The following is a 13,171-nucleotide window of genomic DNA, read 5'->3' as shown; positions in this document are numbered from 1 at the left end:
GGGTTCAAATCCCCATGTTCAGAGAGGGAAGTTGGGTGGGGAGGGTGATATTTGTCACTGCATGTTCTCCTACAGACTGGGGCAGCACCTGTCAGTGGGGAATGATGACTTACAGTGTTTTAATTTCACCAATAAATTCTTTATAGTTGATTGTATTTTTTATTTTATTTTGTGGAAATGCATTTAAAAAACAAAACAAAAAGAAATTGTATGGCACTGTTAATTGGCATGACTACAACATTTAGGAGAAAAGGGGTTAAAATGTTAAAGTTAATTAAAATGTTAATTGCACTAATCAATTGTTTACAGTTGAATGCATTGTCATATGAACTTGTACTGTTTTAATGTTTTAATTGCAGTAAGCAGGAAAAAATAAACATTGTTATATTTGTATACGGTTTACTCAGATTGATTGTCTGTAAATCGTACAGTGAATGTCCTTTAAATCTACAGGATTTTCCATTTTAGGATTGACTGAAGTCCCGTAAAAGTACGGAATTATCCGGATTAGGATCGAAGGAAGTGTCCCTAAATGGTATGGTCAAAGTCCCGTAAAAGTACGGAAATATCCGTTCTAGGGTTGACGGAAGTGTCCCTAGAATAATGGTCAAAGTCCCGTAAAGGTACGGAAATATCCGTTCTAGGGTTGACGGAAGTGTCCCTAGAATAATGGTCAAAGTCCCGTAAAAGTACGGAAATATCCGTTCTAGGGTTGACGGAAGTGTCCCTAGAATAATGGTCAATGTCCCGTAAAAGTACGGAAATATCCGTTCTAGGGTTGATGGAAGTGTCCGTAGAATAACGGAGAAAATACTGGCAGGAAATTACCAGTACTTTCTCCGTCTTTTGACAGGAGTGATGATCAGAGGTGCAGAGTTTTTACCACCATCATTAGGACAAGGACCAAAGTACAGGTAGAGTTTCTCTGTGAAGGAGCAGCCAGTAAAGGAGTAGATAAGAGCTGCAGCATCTACATCATAAAAGGAGACCAGACCCTCCTCATAATCCACAAACACCCCCACCTTCTGAGGCTTTCGTTTTAGATGGAAATAGACACCAGGGCCAGTTAAAGCTTTGTAACGATTTCTGTTTCTCAACCATATAGTCCAGTAACCGTCCTCAGGACTCAGTGGGATGTTCTCTTTCCTGTTGATCGACTCTCTGGCGACTCCCAAAGTCCATTTAGTCTTCTCTTGAACTTGAACCTCGTAGTAAAATCTGCCTGAAGAGAAACTCTGCTTTCCTAAAACACAAATGGCTTTAAATCTCTCTGGATTGTCTGGAAGAGTCTTCCTAACATCACCATGATTCACTTGTTTCCCATCATCAGACAGGATGAGATTGGGATGTGCTGTATCAGGATCAAGAGTCACATCCACTGCATACTGCTGGACCCTCTTCAGCTCTGCTTCAATCAGCTTCTTCATCTCTTTACTGAGTGTCTCCTCCAGCTGAGCCACAGCTCTCACCACACTCCCCTCATATGATGCTGGAGGGACGCTGAGCTCTGTCCAGTCTTTGGTGGTTGGGACATCCTTCAGAGGTGAGAAGCTTTGGAGAAAGTGGAGGTGGTCTTCAGAGCGTGAGAGCTGCTCCACCTCAGTGCTTCTCTTCATCAGCTCAGAGATTTCTTGTTCCAGCTCTTTGATGAAAACTTCAGTCTGTTTTTCTGTTGTTTTCTGCTTCTCTTCAATCGTGTCAATGAGCTCATCCAGGCCTCTCTCCACAGACTCCTTCAGAGAAGTGAAGACCTGAACACCTTCTGCTATCTCTCTGTCTGCGTTTTCCTTACTGAGCCTCACTGACTGTTTCAGCTCCTCAATCTTCAGTTGTCTCTTCTGGATCACCTGCTGAATTTCGTCCTCTGTCTTCCCCAGCTCGGCCCTCTTCTCATCATATTCTTCTCTCAGAGGAACAACATCATGTGTCTTGTGGTCTAAAACAGTGCAGAGCATGCAGACACATGTGTGGTCGGTCTTACAGAACAGCTCCAGAGGTTTATCGTGCTTCATGCACATCCTGCCTTCCAGGTTCTCCACAGGGTCGATCAGCTGATGTCTCTTCAGGCCTAACACTGTCAGATGAGGCTCCAGGTGAGTCTCACAGTAGGAGACCAGACAGACCAGGCAGGACTTCAGGGCCTTCAGTTTGGTTCCAGTGCAGACGTCACAGGGAACTTCTCCTGGTTTGGACACTTGTTGTTCTGAGCTGCTGCTGCTGACTTGCTGCTGAGCCGACTGTCTGAACTGAGCAACCATCTCAGAGATGAAAGTGTTGATGTACAGCTCAGTTTTTGTCTTGAATACCTTTTTACACATTGGGCACAGGTACTGGTCACTGATATTCCAGTGTTCAGTGATGCAGTTTTTGCAGAAGTTGTGTCCACATGGTATGGTGACTGGATCAGTGAACACATCCCAACAGATGGAGCACAGAAACTGATCTTCAGATTGTGGACAACTGGCTGCAGCCATATCTACACAATGGGAACAAAAGTGAAAGTGTGAGGGAAAAAAAATAGAATTTGAGGACTAGACATTTGAGTCTATTCACAAAAGCAGGTGACGCCTGCAAAAGGAAATTTGAACCAACACAAGTTCCACGTCACTCCCCCTCCCTCTCCGCTGCACTCATGCCCTGCCTCCAAGCCCCTCCTCCCTGCGGCATCTGCGCGGCTGTTGGGCAACTAGTAACGTTAGCCTTAGCATCGGAAACAAGCTAACTCTGCCCAGCTGCTACATCATAGTCGCTAACATACCGTACGCGCTGCGGAGTGTTACTGTAACAATCACCATATTAGCTTTATGGTTATTTGTTGTCTTAGCCGTATATGCTGTTGTTGACAGCGGCGGTACGGGCAGTTTCTCCTTTGCGGGTGGCTGTTGCTCCGCCATAGCTTTCACCAGCCTCCTGACGCTGCCCACAGAGCTGTTCGACTGAGCGGCAACCTGCAGCACGAGCGTAGGGAGGGGGCGGTTCGCAGCATGTGTGAGTAGTGATTGACAGATGTCAGACACTCGCTCAGACGCTCCTCTGGCTCTGATTGGTTGTTTTGTGTCGGGCGCGGAGGATTCTGGCAAATCGCAGTAGGAGCAGTTTTTTTTTTTTCCACAGATTACGTGTTTCATGTACTGCTGTCTGGGCATAGGGACAGTTTTAGCAAATATGACAAAATATTACTTTTATACAAGTTACCTACTGTAGCTTTTAGACAACAACATCAACTAAATCATTTACTTCAAAAGTTCCTTTCTCGGTACAGATGACTCTGGTGTTTATGCTGGCGGTGGAAAAGGGGAAGGGTGTGCATATCCTAGGCTTCTGTCAGCTGCTTGAAAGATGGCATACCAACATTAAAATTGAGGGTCTACAACATTGAGCGGCTCCTGACTTATTACTTTTTCCCCTTCACCGCCGGCCTCCAGAAGGGATTCGCCTTCACCGACGACTTCCAGAAGGGCTCTGCCGTCATCGCCGGCCTTCAGAGAGGCTTCACCTTCGCTGCCGGCCTCCACAGAAGTTCCGCCTTTGCGGGCCTCTTGTCCAACCTCCTGAGAGGTTCTGCCTCTGCTGGCAGTGGCTCTGTGTTTCCCTTTGTCTTGGTCACATCATCCCTTATGTGTGACTTTCCGGTTCCCTTTGAGATTCTCATTAGTAATCCCTCGTGTTGTCCCTGGTTTGTTTTTTGATCCATGTCATGTTTCCCTGTAGCTTTGTTGTTTTTTGATTTCTGAACTTTTCGAACTCTGTTGGATTTAGTTTTATTTTGGAAAATAAATTATTTAAACAGCCTCTGCTCTGCCTTTTTTGTTAGTCTGCATAAGTGGATTTACTTCCTTGTTTTTTGCTCGGTCACAAATTATAACAGTTTCATACATCAAATTAAAGGACACATAAAGAATATACACACATAAATACAGAAAGTGTGGCAGCCATTTCTATTTACTTTTCAACAGTAAACATTATCAGGTGTACTCACCAGTGTTTGTCAGAGACACCGCTGTGTTGTGGAGAACAGCCTTGTGAACTCTTGAGTTTTCTTTTCAACAGAAATAGAGAGACTCGTCTTGAGTTCCGCTACACAGTCACTCTGAGGAACTTTCAGTTTCACCAAAGGATTATTAGTTGAACCTTGCCTCTCTTTACTGTGACGTTTCTAACAGTAAGGAAATGTTCACGGGTAGATTTTCCTGTCAGGCTGAATACTAATCTTGACCCCTTTGGAGGGTCAGGGTGGGATAGGATGTGATTGATGTGGCTTGTTGTGTGTTGTACATACCCGGAGAGGAAGGGTCTACCTGGGAGCCTAATTTCAGGGAAAACAAGAATCTTTGTCTTCCCTTTTAATTGTTGCTGCTCCTCTTACTGCAGCTCTGTTGCTGGTATTTTGTTGCCTCCCTCAGGTCTGGACATGATTTTAATGACGTATTTTTGACCAAAGATTCATTTAATTTTTTTGTGGACCAAACATCAAAGATCAAAGATGTGTAACGTTGCTCTGTCATCCTATAGCCTCTGTTCATTAGCCTCAAACAGACAGTGTGCATCCCCGTACAGGGTGTCATTTGACCATTTTTGGAAAGCTGAAACATCACATGAGCTACCTGTTTGGTGTTACCAAAATGAAGCAACAATGATTTTGTTGGCAATACAATAATTACAGCACCATTCAGGTTCAATACTACCAAAATAATTGCTTTATCTTCAGTGTTACTCACTTACTATTACTTCATACTTAATGTTTCTTTGAATACATCCTGTCAACATTTGTATTGCATTGTACAATGTACAGTATATGGGTTACAGCTGGTTAGTAAACACAGATGAAAATAGGATGTTAACTGAAATTTTGATTTTAGCAGAAAAGTCTTGTATCATAAAAGACAACAAACCCAAAGAAAAAACTATTACAGCATCAAAGTCAGAACAAAAAGAAAATTCAAATGACCAAAAAGAAATTAGTGTCATGAACCAAAGTGTTGGACAGACAATTCCCAGCAGACTGTGACATTAGAAAACTTGATTAAGACTCAAATCCAAGTTAAGACTCTCGGAACTATTGTTGAAGTCAAAGTTTATTTACAGATCTTTTTGTTTACTGTCAAATTGACCATGAAGTAATCAAATTCACGACTTGAATCAGATCAAAATCTAAAAATCAACCACTCCGTTTGATTGACAGGAGTGAGGATCAGAGGTGCAGAGTTTTTACCACCATCATTCAGACCAGGGTTGAAGTACGGGAAGAGTTTCTCAGTGAAGGAGCAGCCAGTGAAGCAGTAGATAAGAGCTGCAGCATCAACATCATAAAAGGAAACCAGACCCTCCTCATAATCCACAAACACCCCCACCTTCTTTGGTTTTGACTTCAAAAAGAGACAAACTGCAGGGTCATTCAGAGCTCTGTACTTCATTCTTTTTCTCAACCATATAGTCCAGTAACCGTCCTCAGGACTCAGTGGGATGTCTTCCTTCCTGTTGATCGACTCTCTGGCGACTCCGAAGTCCCATTCAGTCTTTCCTGTGACCTCAACCTCAAAGTAAAATCTGCCTGAAGAGAAACTCTGCTTTCCTAAAACACAAGGATTGAGAGAAAATCTCTCTGGATTGTCTGGAAGAGTCTTCCTGACATCACCAAAATTCACTTGTTTCCCATCATCAGACAGGATGAGATTGGGATGTGCTGTATCAGGATCAAGAGTCACATCCACTGCATACTGCTGGACCCTCTTCAGCTCTGCTTCAATCAGCTTCTTCATCTCTTTACTGAGTGTCTCCTCCAGCTGAGCCACAGCTCTCACCACAGTCCCCTCATATGATGCTGGAGGGACGCTGACCTCTGTCCAGTCTTTGGTGGTTGAAGCAAATTCCGGGGATGGGAAGCATTGTAGGAGGTGGAGGTGGTCTTGAGAGCGTGAGAGCTGCTTCACCTCAGTGCTTCTCTTCATCAGCTCAGAGATTTCTTGTTCCAGCTCTTTGATGAAAACTTCAGTCTGATTTTCTATTGTTTTCTGCTTCTCTTCAATGGTTTTGATGAGCTCATCCAGGCCTCTCTCCACAGCCTCCTTCAGAGAAGTGAAGAGCTGAATACCCTCTGCTGTCTTTATGTCTGCATCTTCCTTACTGAGCTTCACTGACTGTTTGAGCTCCTCAATCTTCAGTCGTCTCTTCTGGATCACCTGCTGAATTTCGTCCTCTGTCTTCCTCAGCTCGGCCTTCTTTCCATCATATTCTTCTCTCAGTGGAACAACATCATGTGTCTTGTGATCTAAAAAAGTGCAGAGCATGCAGACACATGTGTGGTCGGTCTTACAGAACAGCTCCAGAGGTTTATCGTGCTTCATGCACATCCTGCCTTCCAGGTTCTCCACAGGGTCGATCAGCTGATGTCTCTTCAGGCCTAACACTGTCAGATGAGGCTCCAGGTGAGTCTCACAGTAGGAGACCAGACAGACCAGGCAGGACTTCAGGGCCTTCAGTTTGCTTCTAGTGCAGATGTCACAGAGAACTTCTCCTGGTTTGGACACTGGTTGTTCTGAGCTGCTGCTGCTGACTTGCTGCTGAGCTGACTGTCTGAACTGAGCAACCATCTCAGAGATGAAAGTGTTGACGTACAGCTCAGGTTTTGTCTTGAATACCTTTTTACACATTGGGCACTTCCACCGGACATTCACATTCCAGAGTTCAGTGATGCAGCTTTTGCAGAAGTTGTGTCCACATGGTGTGGTGACTGGGTCAGTGAACACATCCAGACAGATGGAGCACAGAAACTGATCTTCAGACAGCAGACAATTGGCTGCAGCCATATCTACACAACGGAAACAAAAGTGAAAGTGTGGAAAGAATTAAAAAATAACTCTTGGACAAAGGAAGTCTTTATATGACACAGCTGGGGCACTTGACAATAGTTAAGCCTTGAGCTTTAACTAACTTTGCTGAAGAAGATGAAGAAGCACCAGTAGAAAACAACCAGCCACCTGGTAAAAGAGCTTGCTCGAATGGAATATTGAAGACAAAATCAAAGACTGAGCCAGGCTAACTACTATAATAGGTCATCCTGTTTTGAAATTGATCAAAAACACTGAAATATTGACACCCTTGAGGGAGTTTCAATTTATTGAAACAAATTATAGCAAATTATTTGGTGTCTCAAAGTCAACCAAATTGAAGGAGACATAAAAAATATACACACATAAATATAGATACTCTGGCAGCCATTTTTTAACTTTTCAACAGTAAACATTATCAGGTGTACTCACCAGTATTTGTCAGAGACACCGCTGTGTTGTGGAGAACAGCCTTGTAAACTCTTGAGTTTTCTTTTCGACAGAAATAGAGAGACTCATCTTGACTTCCGCTACACAGTCACTCTGAGGAACTTTCAGTTTCACCAAAGGATTATTTGTTGAACCTTGCCTGTCTTTACTGTGACGTTTCTAACAGTAAGGAAATGTTCACGGGTAGATTTTCCTGTCAGGCTGAATACTAATCTTGACCCCTTTGGAGGGTCAGGGTGGGATAGGATGTGATTGATGTGGCTTGTTGTGTGTTGTACATACCCGGAGAGGAAGGGTCTACCTGGGAGCTTAATTTCAGGGAAAACAAGAATCTTTGTCTTCCCTTTTAATTGTTGCTGCTCCTCTTACTGCAGCTCTGTTGCTGGTATTTTGTTGCCTCCCTCAGGTCTGGACATGATTTTAATGACGTATTTTTGACCAAAGATTCATTTAATTTTTTTGTGGACCAAACTGCTCTGTCATCCTATAGCCTCTGTTCATTAGCCTCAAACAGACAGTGTGCATCCCCGTACAGGGTGTCATTTGACCATTTTTGGAAAGCTGAAACATCACATGAGCTACCTGTTTGGTGTTACCAAAATGAAGCAACAATGATTTTGTTGGCAGTACAATAATTACAGCACCATTCAGGTTCAATGCTACCAAAATAATTGCTTTATCTTCAGTGTTACTCACTTACTATTACTTCATACTTAATGTTTCTTTGAATACATCCTGTCAACATTTGTATTGCATTGTACAATGTACAGTATATGGGTTACAGCTGATTAGTAAACACAGATGAAAATAGGATGTTAACTGAAATTTTGATTTTAGCAGAAAAGTCTTGTATCATAAAAGACAACAAACCCAAAGAAAAAACTATCATGGCATCAAAGTCAGAACAAAAAGAAAATTCAAATGACCAAAAAGAAATTAGTGTCATGAACCAAAGTGTTGGACAGACAATTCCCAGCAGACTGTGATATTAAAAAACTTGATTAAGACTCAAATCCAAGTGAAGACTCTCGGAACTATTGTTGAAGTCAAAGTTTATTTACAGATCTTTTTGTTTACTGTCAAATTGACCATGAAGTAATCAAATTCACGACTTGAATCAGATCAAAGTCTAAAAATCAACCACTCCGTTTGATTGACAGGAGTGAGGATCAGAGGTGCAGAGTTTTTACCACCATCATTCAGACCAGGGTTGAAGTACGGGAAGAGTTTCTCAGTGAAGGAGCAGCCAGTGAAGCAGTAGATAAGAGCTGCAGCATCAACATCATAAAAGGAAACCAGACCCTCCTCATAATCCACAAACACCCCACCTTCTTTGGTTTTGACTTCAAAAAGAGACAAACTGCAGGGTCATTAAGAGCTCTGTACTTCATTCTTTTTCTCAACCATATAGTCCAGTAACCGTCCTCAGGACTCAGTGGGATGTCTTCCTTCCTGTTGATCGACTCTCTGGCGACTCCGAAGTCCCATTCAGTCTTTCCTGTGACCTCAACCTCAAAGTAAAATCTGCCTGAAGAGAAACTCTGCTTTCCTAAAACACAAGGATTGAGAGAAAATCTCTCTGGATTGTCTGGAAGAGTCTTCCTGACATCACCAAAATTCACTTGTTTCCCATCATCAGACAGGATGAGATTGGGATGTGCTGTATCAGGATCAAGAGTCACATCCACTGCATACTGCTGGACCCTCTTCAGCTCTGCTTCAATCAGCTTCTTCATCTCTTTACTGAGTGTCTCCTCCAGCTGAGCCACAGCTCTCACCACAGTCCCCTCATATGATGCTGGAGGGACGCTGACCTCTGTCCAGTCTTTGGTGGTTGAAGCAAATTCCGGGGATGGGAAGCATTGTAGGAGGTGGAGGTGGTCTTGAGAGCGTGAGAGCTGCTTCACCTCAGTGCTTCTCTTCATCAGCTCAGAGATTTCTTGTTCCAGCTCTTTGATGAAAACTTCAGTCTGATTTTCTATTGTTTTCTGCTTCTCTTCAATGGTTTTGATGAGCTCATCCAGGCCTCTCTCAACAGCCTCCTTCAGAGAAGTGAAGAGCTGAATACCCTCTGCTGTCTTTATGTCTGCATCTTCCTTACTGAGCTTCACTGACTGTTTGAGCTCCTCAATCTTCAGTCGCCTCTTCTGGATCACCTGCTGAATTACGTCCTCTGTCTTCCTCAGCTCGGCCTTCTTTCCATCATATTCTTCTCTCAGTGGAACAACATCATGTGTCTTGTGATCTAAAAAAGTGCAGAGCATGCAGACACATGTGTGGTCGGTTTTACAGAACAGCTCCAGAGGTTTATCGTGCTTCATGCACATCCTGCCTTCCAGGTTCTCCACAGGGTCGATCAGCTGATGTCTCTTCAGGCCTAACACTGTCAGATGAGGCTCCAGGTGAGTCTCACAGTAGGAGACCAGACAGACCAGGCAGGACTTCAGGGCCTTCAATTTGCTTCTAGTGCAGATGTCACAGAGAACTTCTCCTGGTTTGGACACTGGTTGTTCTGAGCTGCTGCTGCTGACTTGCTGCTGAGCTGACTGTCTGAACTGAGCAACCATCTCAGAGATGAAAGTGTTGACGTACAGCTCAGGTTTTGTCTTGAATACCTTTTTACACATTGGGCACTTCCACCGGACATTCACATTCCAGAGTTCAGTGATGCAGCTTTTGCAGAAGTTGTGTCCACATGGTGTGGTGACTGGGTCAGTGAACACATCCAGACAGATGGAGCACAGAAACTGATCTTCAGACAGCAGACAATTGGCTGCAGCCATATCTACACAATGGAAACAAAAGTGAAAGTGTGGAAAGAATTAAAAAATAACTCTTGGACAAAGGAAGTCTTTATATGACACAGCTGGGGCACTTGACAATAGTTAAGCCTTGAGCTTTAACTAACTTTGCTGAAGAAGATGAAGAAGCACCAGTAGAAAACAACCAGCCACCTGGTAAAAGAGCTTGCTCGAATGGAATATTGAAGACAAAATCAAAGACTGAGCCAGGCTAACTACTATAATAGGTCATCCTGTTTTGAAATTGATCAAAAACACTGAAATATTGACACCCTTGAGGGAGTTTCAATTTATTGAAACAAATTATAGCAAATTATTTGGTGTCTCAAAGTCAACCAAATTGAAGGAGACATAAAAAATATACACACATAAATATAGATACTCTGGCAACCATTTTTTTAACTTTTCAACAGTAAACATTATCAGGTGTACTCACCAGTATTTGTCAGAGACACTGCTGTGTTGTGGAGAACAGCCTGATGAACTCTTGAATTTTCTTTTAGAGAGAAACAGAGAGACTCGTCTCGACTTTAGCTGCACAGTCACTCTGAGGAACTTTCAGTCTCACCAAACGATTATTAGTTGAACCTTGACTCTCTTTACTGTGACCACAGTCACGGTTGAATACCAGTGGCTCTAATCCAAACCTTAATGGCAGCAGATGGGATGTGATTGGTGTAGCTCGTTGTGGGTTGAACATATCTGGAGGAGAACAGTCTACCTGAGACCCTAGTTTCAGGGAAACAAGAATCTTTGTCTTCCCTTTTAATTGTTGCTCCTCCTCTTACGGCAACTTTGTTGTTGACGTGGATGTGCAAAGATTAATTTCATTTTTTGTGGAGCCAAAGTTGAAGGTGTGTCACGGTGTCGCTCTGCCAGCCTATAGCCTCCGTCCACTAGCCTCAGACAGACAATTTACATGCCCATAGAGGGTGTCATTTGACCATTTTTGGCCCTTTTTGGAAAGTTGAAACATCACATGAGCTACCTGATTGGTGTTACCAAAATGAAGCAACAATGATTTTGTTGGCAATGCAATAATTACAGCACCAATCAGATTCAATGCTACCAAAATAACTGCTTTATTTTCGTGTGAGTTTATACATCACTTCATATAGTATTCTGAAGAACACCTTTTATGAATTCAGCATCACAGCCAAGTTCATGAGAACTGACTGAGCAGGTTGATTTTTAAACATTGGTAATAATAGTTACAGGTCAAATGAAACAGAGCAGAAACTCAGCCTTGTGATATTTCATTCAGTATAGTGGGTTAGAACGTATTACAAATCAACAAACAGGATCAGTGAATACATCCAGAGAGACGGAGCACAGAAACTAATCTTCAGATAGCAGATGGACAGCTGGCAGTAACCATACCTACCCACTGAGAACAAAAGTAAAAGTATTGACATAAAAGAAAAACTTTTATGCTTAAAAAGCATAAAAGAAAAACTTTTTTTCTATAGCTTCCTCTGTGTTTTTATTAGTAGTTACACTTCTTAATCTTTTCAAACAGTTTCACCATGAATGCATTGCGACTTTTTTGCACGCTGGTGCCATGTTGTATGCATCTTTGTACCCTTTTGTTTTCACCCCTGCCCCTCAGACAGCCTGAGTCCACCACTGCCTCCAGGTATACTTCCACTGATGCTGTCTCTCCTCACCTCTGTTGGGAACCATTCTTTGTAGAGGTAGAGGTTGACATATATCACGGCATTGGTGAAAAATTCGACCTTCTGGTGATGCTAGATGAAAAGAATTTGAGGTATTTGTACTTTACTCGAGTCCTTTCTTAAAAATCATCAAAGTTGCTAGAATGCTTCCTCTTGGGATCTTGAATATCTCTTGTAATTTCGTGACAACTCATCTTATAATTGTAGATGTATTTTATTCTGAACCACAAATATCAACCTTGTGGTTGCACTGAAGGAAAAGTCAGGGATTCACCAAAGTGAGTAGGAGTCATCCACTGAGGACCATGAATGTCTGTACACATTTTCATAACATTCCATGTAATATTGTCAGGATAAATTAGTCTGAACCAAAGTGGTGGACAGACAGACGATTGACCAACAGACTGACATTGCTACCCCTGTGGCCACGCCGTTAGCATGGCTAAAAATCTGATTTATCAAGAAAGAAGCACATCACTCAGAATCTGCTAGAATAAAAAATGCCTTACCTTTTGGAAGCCCAAAAATAATACAAGTCATACATGTTAATAGTTTTGACAGTACGCACATCTGTATGAAACAAAAACCACAAATAGTGCAATCACATACAGTAGTAAAGGTTTTTTTCCAGAGAACACATGTAAGTGCAGCTGAATTTAGGCCAATAAAGCAATCAAACAGCACAAACATACAGTAAAGAGGAATTTATCAAAATTTCCAATGAAATAAAACATCTCTTCAAATAAAAGCCTTTGGCTATAACTTTCAATGAACCTTGTCCATATAGCCACACTAATATACTGCTGTTGTGGCAGGTGAAAGTTGAACATGTGGTGGTTTGATTATGGTTTGGTGATCGTGTGCTGTGGAGACTTGTGGGGCTTTGTTTCCTGTGCTTCCCGTGTTGGCAGAGGCTGGGCGTGGTTCTCCAGGTGGCTGGGAGCTGGCTGCTACTCAGCTGGGACTCGTCACAATCAGCACAGTATAAAGACTGTGGGCTGCTGAGGACTCTTTGCCAGATTGTTTCAGATTGTTCTTGTTCCACCTGTGCCTCCACCACCTCGTGCCCTCTACGCAAGTACTCTCAGCACCTGAGCGCTGTGCATACCAGCATGCCTATGAACTGCTCTCCACCTCATAACCTAGTACCTCACCTGCTGTTCCCAGGACTTCCCTGCTACGAGTTTCCTCATTGCACATCAAATAAATTCCTATTTTTCCCTCACTGCCTGTCTGTCTGCTGTTGAGTCCCACTCCTACCTGAAACATAACAGAGCAGTGATCATTTTATCAGAGATAAAACAATGATTATTTTATTCGCATTCAAAAACAAACTTACAGTAAGAAGAACCATGGTAGAATGTAACAAAGTACATTTACAAGCGGTACATGCAAATTTGAGGTACTTGGACTTTAC

At 42.6% G+C, this 13,171-nt stretch overlaps 2 protein-coding genes and 1 pseudogene across 2 annotated transcripts; all 3 read right to left on the bottom strand.

Moving 5' to 3' along the window:
- Nucleotides 1-824: 824 nt before the first annotated feature.
- On the bottom strand, nt 825-4,039 carry LOC143319021 (E3 ubiquitin-protein ligase TRIM39-like). Its single transcript, XM_076727578.1, has 2 exons — nt 3,980-4,039; nt 825-2,476 (listed from the first exon to the last, which is right to left on the bottom strand). The coding sequence occupies exon 2, from the start codon at nt 2,472-2,474 to the stop codon at nt 825-827; it is 1,650 nt and encodes a 549-aa protein (XP_076583693.1). The 5' UTR covers nt 2,475-2,476; nt 3,980-4,039.
- Nucleotides 4,040-5,144: 1,105 nt separating this feature from the next.
- LOC143319020 (E3 ubiquitin-protein ligase TRIM39-like) lies at nt 5,145-7,287 on the bottom strand. The gene is made up of 2 exons (XM_076727577.1): nt 7,260-7,287; nt 5,145-6,808 (listed from the first exon to the last, which is right to left on the bottom strand). Exon 2 carries the CDS (start codon nt 6,804-6,806, stop codon nt 5,145-5,147), a length of 1,662 nt encoding a protein of 553 aa, XP_076583692.1. The 5' UTR covers nt 6,807-6,808; nt 7,260-7,287.
- Nucleotides 7,288-8,399: 1,112 nt separating this feature from the next.
- LOC143319582 (E3 ubiquitin-protein ligase TRIM21-like) lies at nt 8,400-10,066 on the bottom strand (annotated as a pseudogene).
- Between the last annotated feature and the right edge of the window lie 3,105 nt (nt 10,067-13,171).

This window comes from Chaetodon auriga, chromosome 4 (assembly GCF_051107435.1).
Source record: "Chaetodon auriga isolate fChaAug3 chromosome 4, fChaAug3.hap1, whole genome shotgun sequence".
Taxonomy (NCBI): Eukaryota; Metazoa; Chordata; class Actinopteri; order Chaetodontiformes; family Chaetodontidae; genus Chaetodon; species Chaetodon auriga.
This window is presented reverse-complemented; position numbering and strand designations above follow the sequence as displayed.

What these genes read in the sequence shown, in the direction of transcription:
- LOC143319021 (XM_076727578.1), bottom strand. Translation starts at nt 2,474, where the DNA reads ATGGCTGCAGCCAGTTGTCCACAATCTGAAGATCAGTTTCTGTGCTCC.
- LOC143319020 (XM_076727577.1), bottom strand. Translation starts at nt 6,806, where the DNA reads ATGGCTGCAGCCAATTGTCTGCTGTCTGAAGATCAGTTTCTGTGCTCC.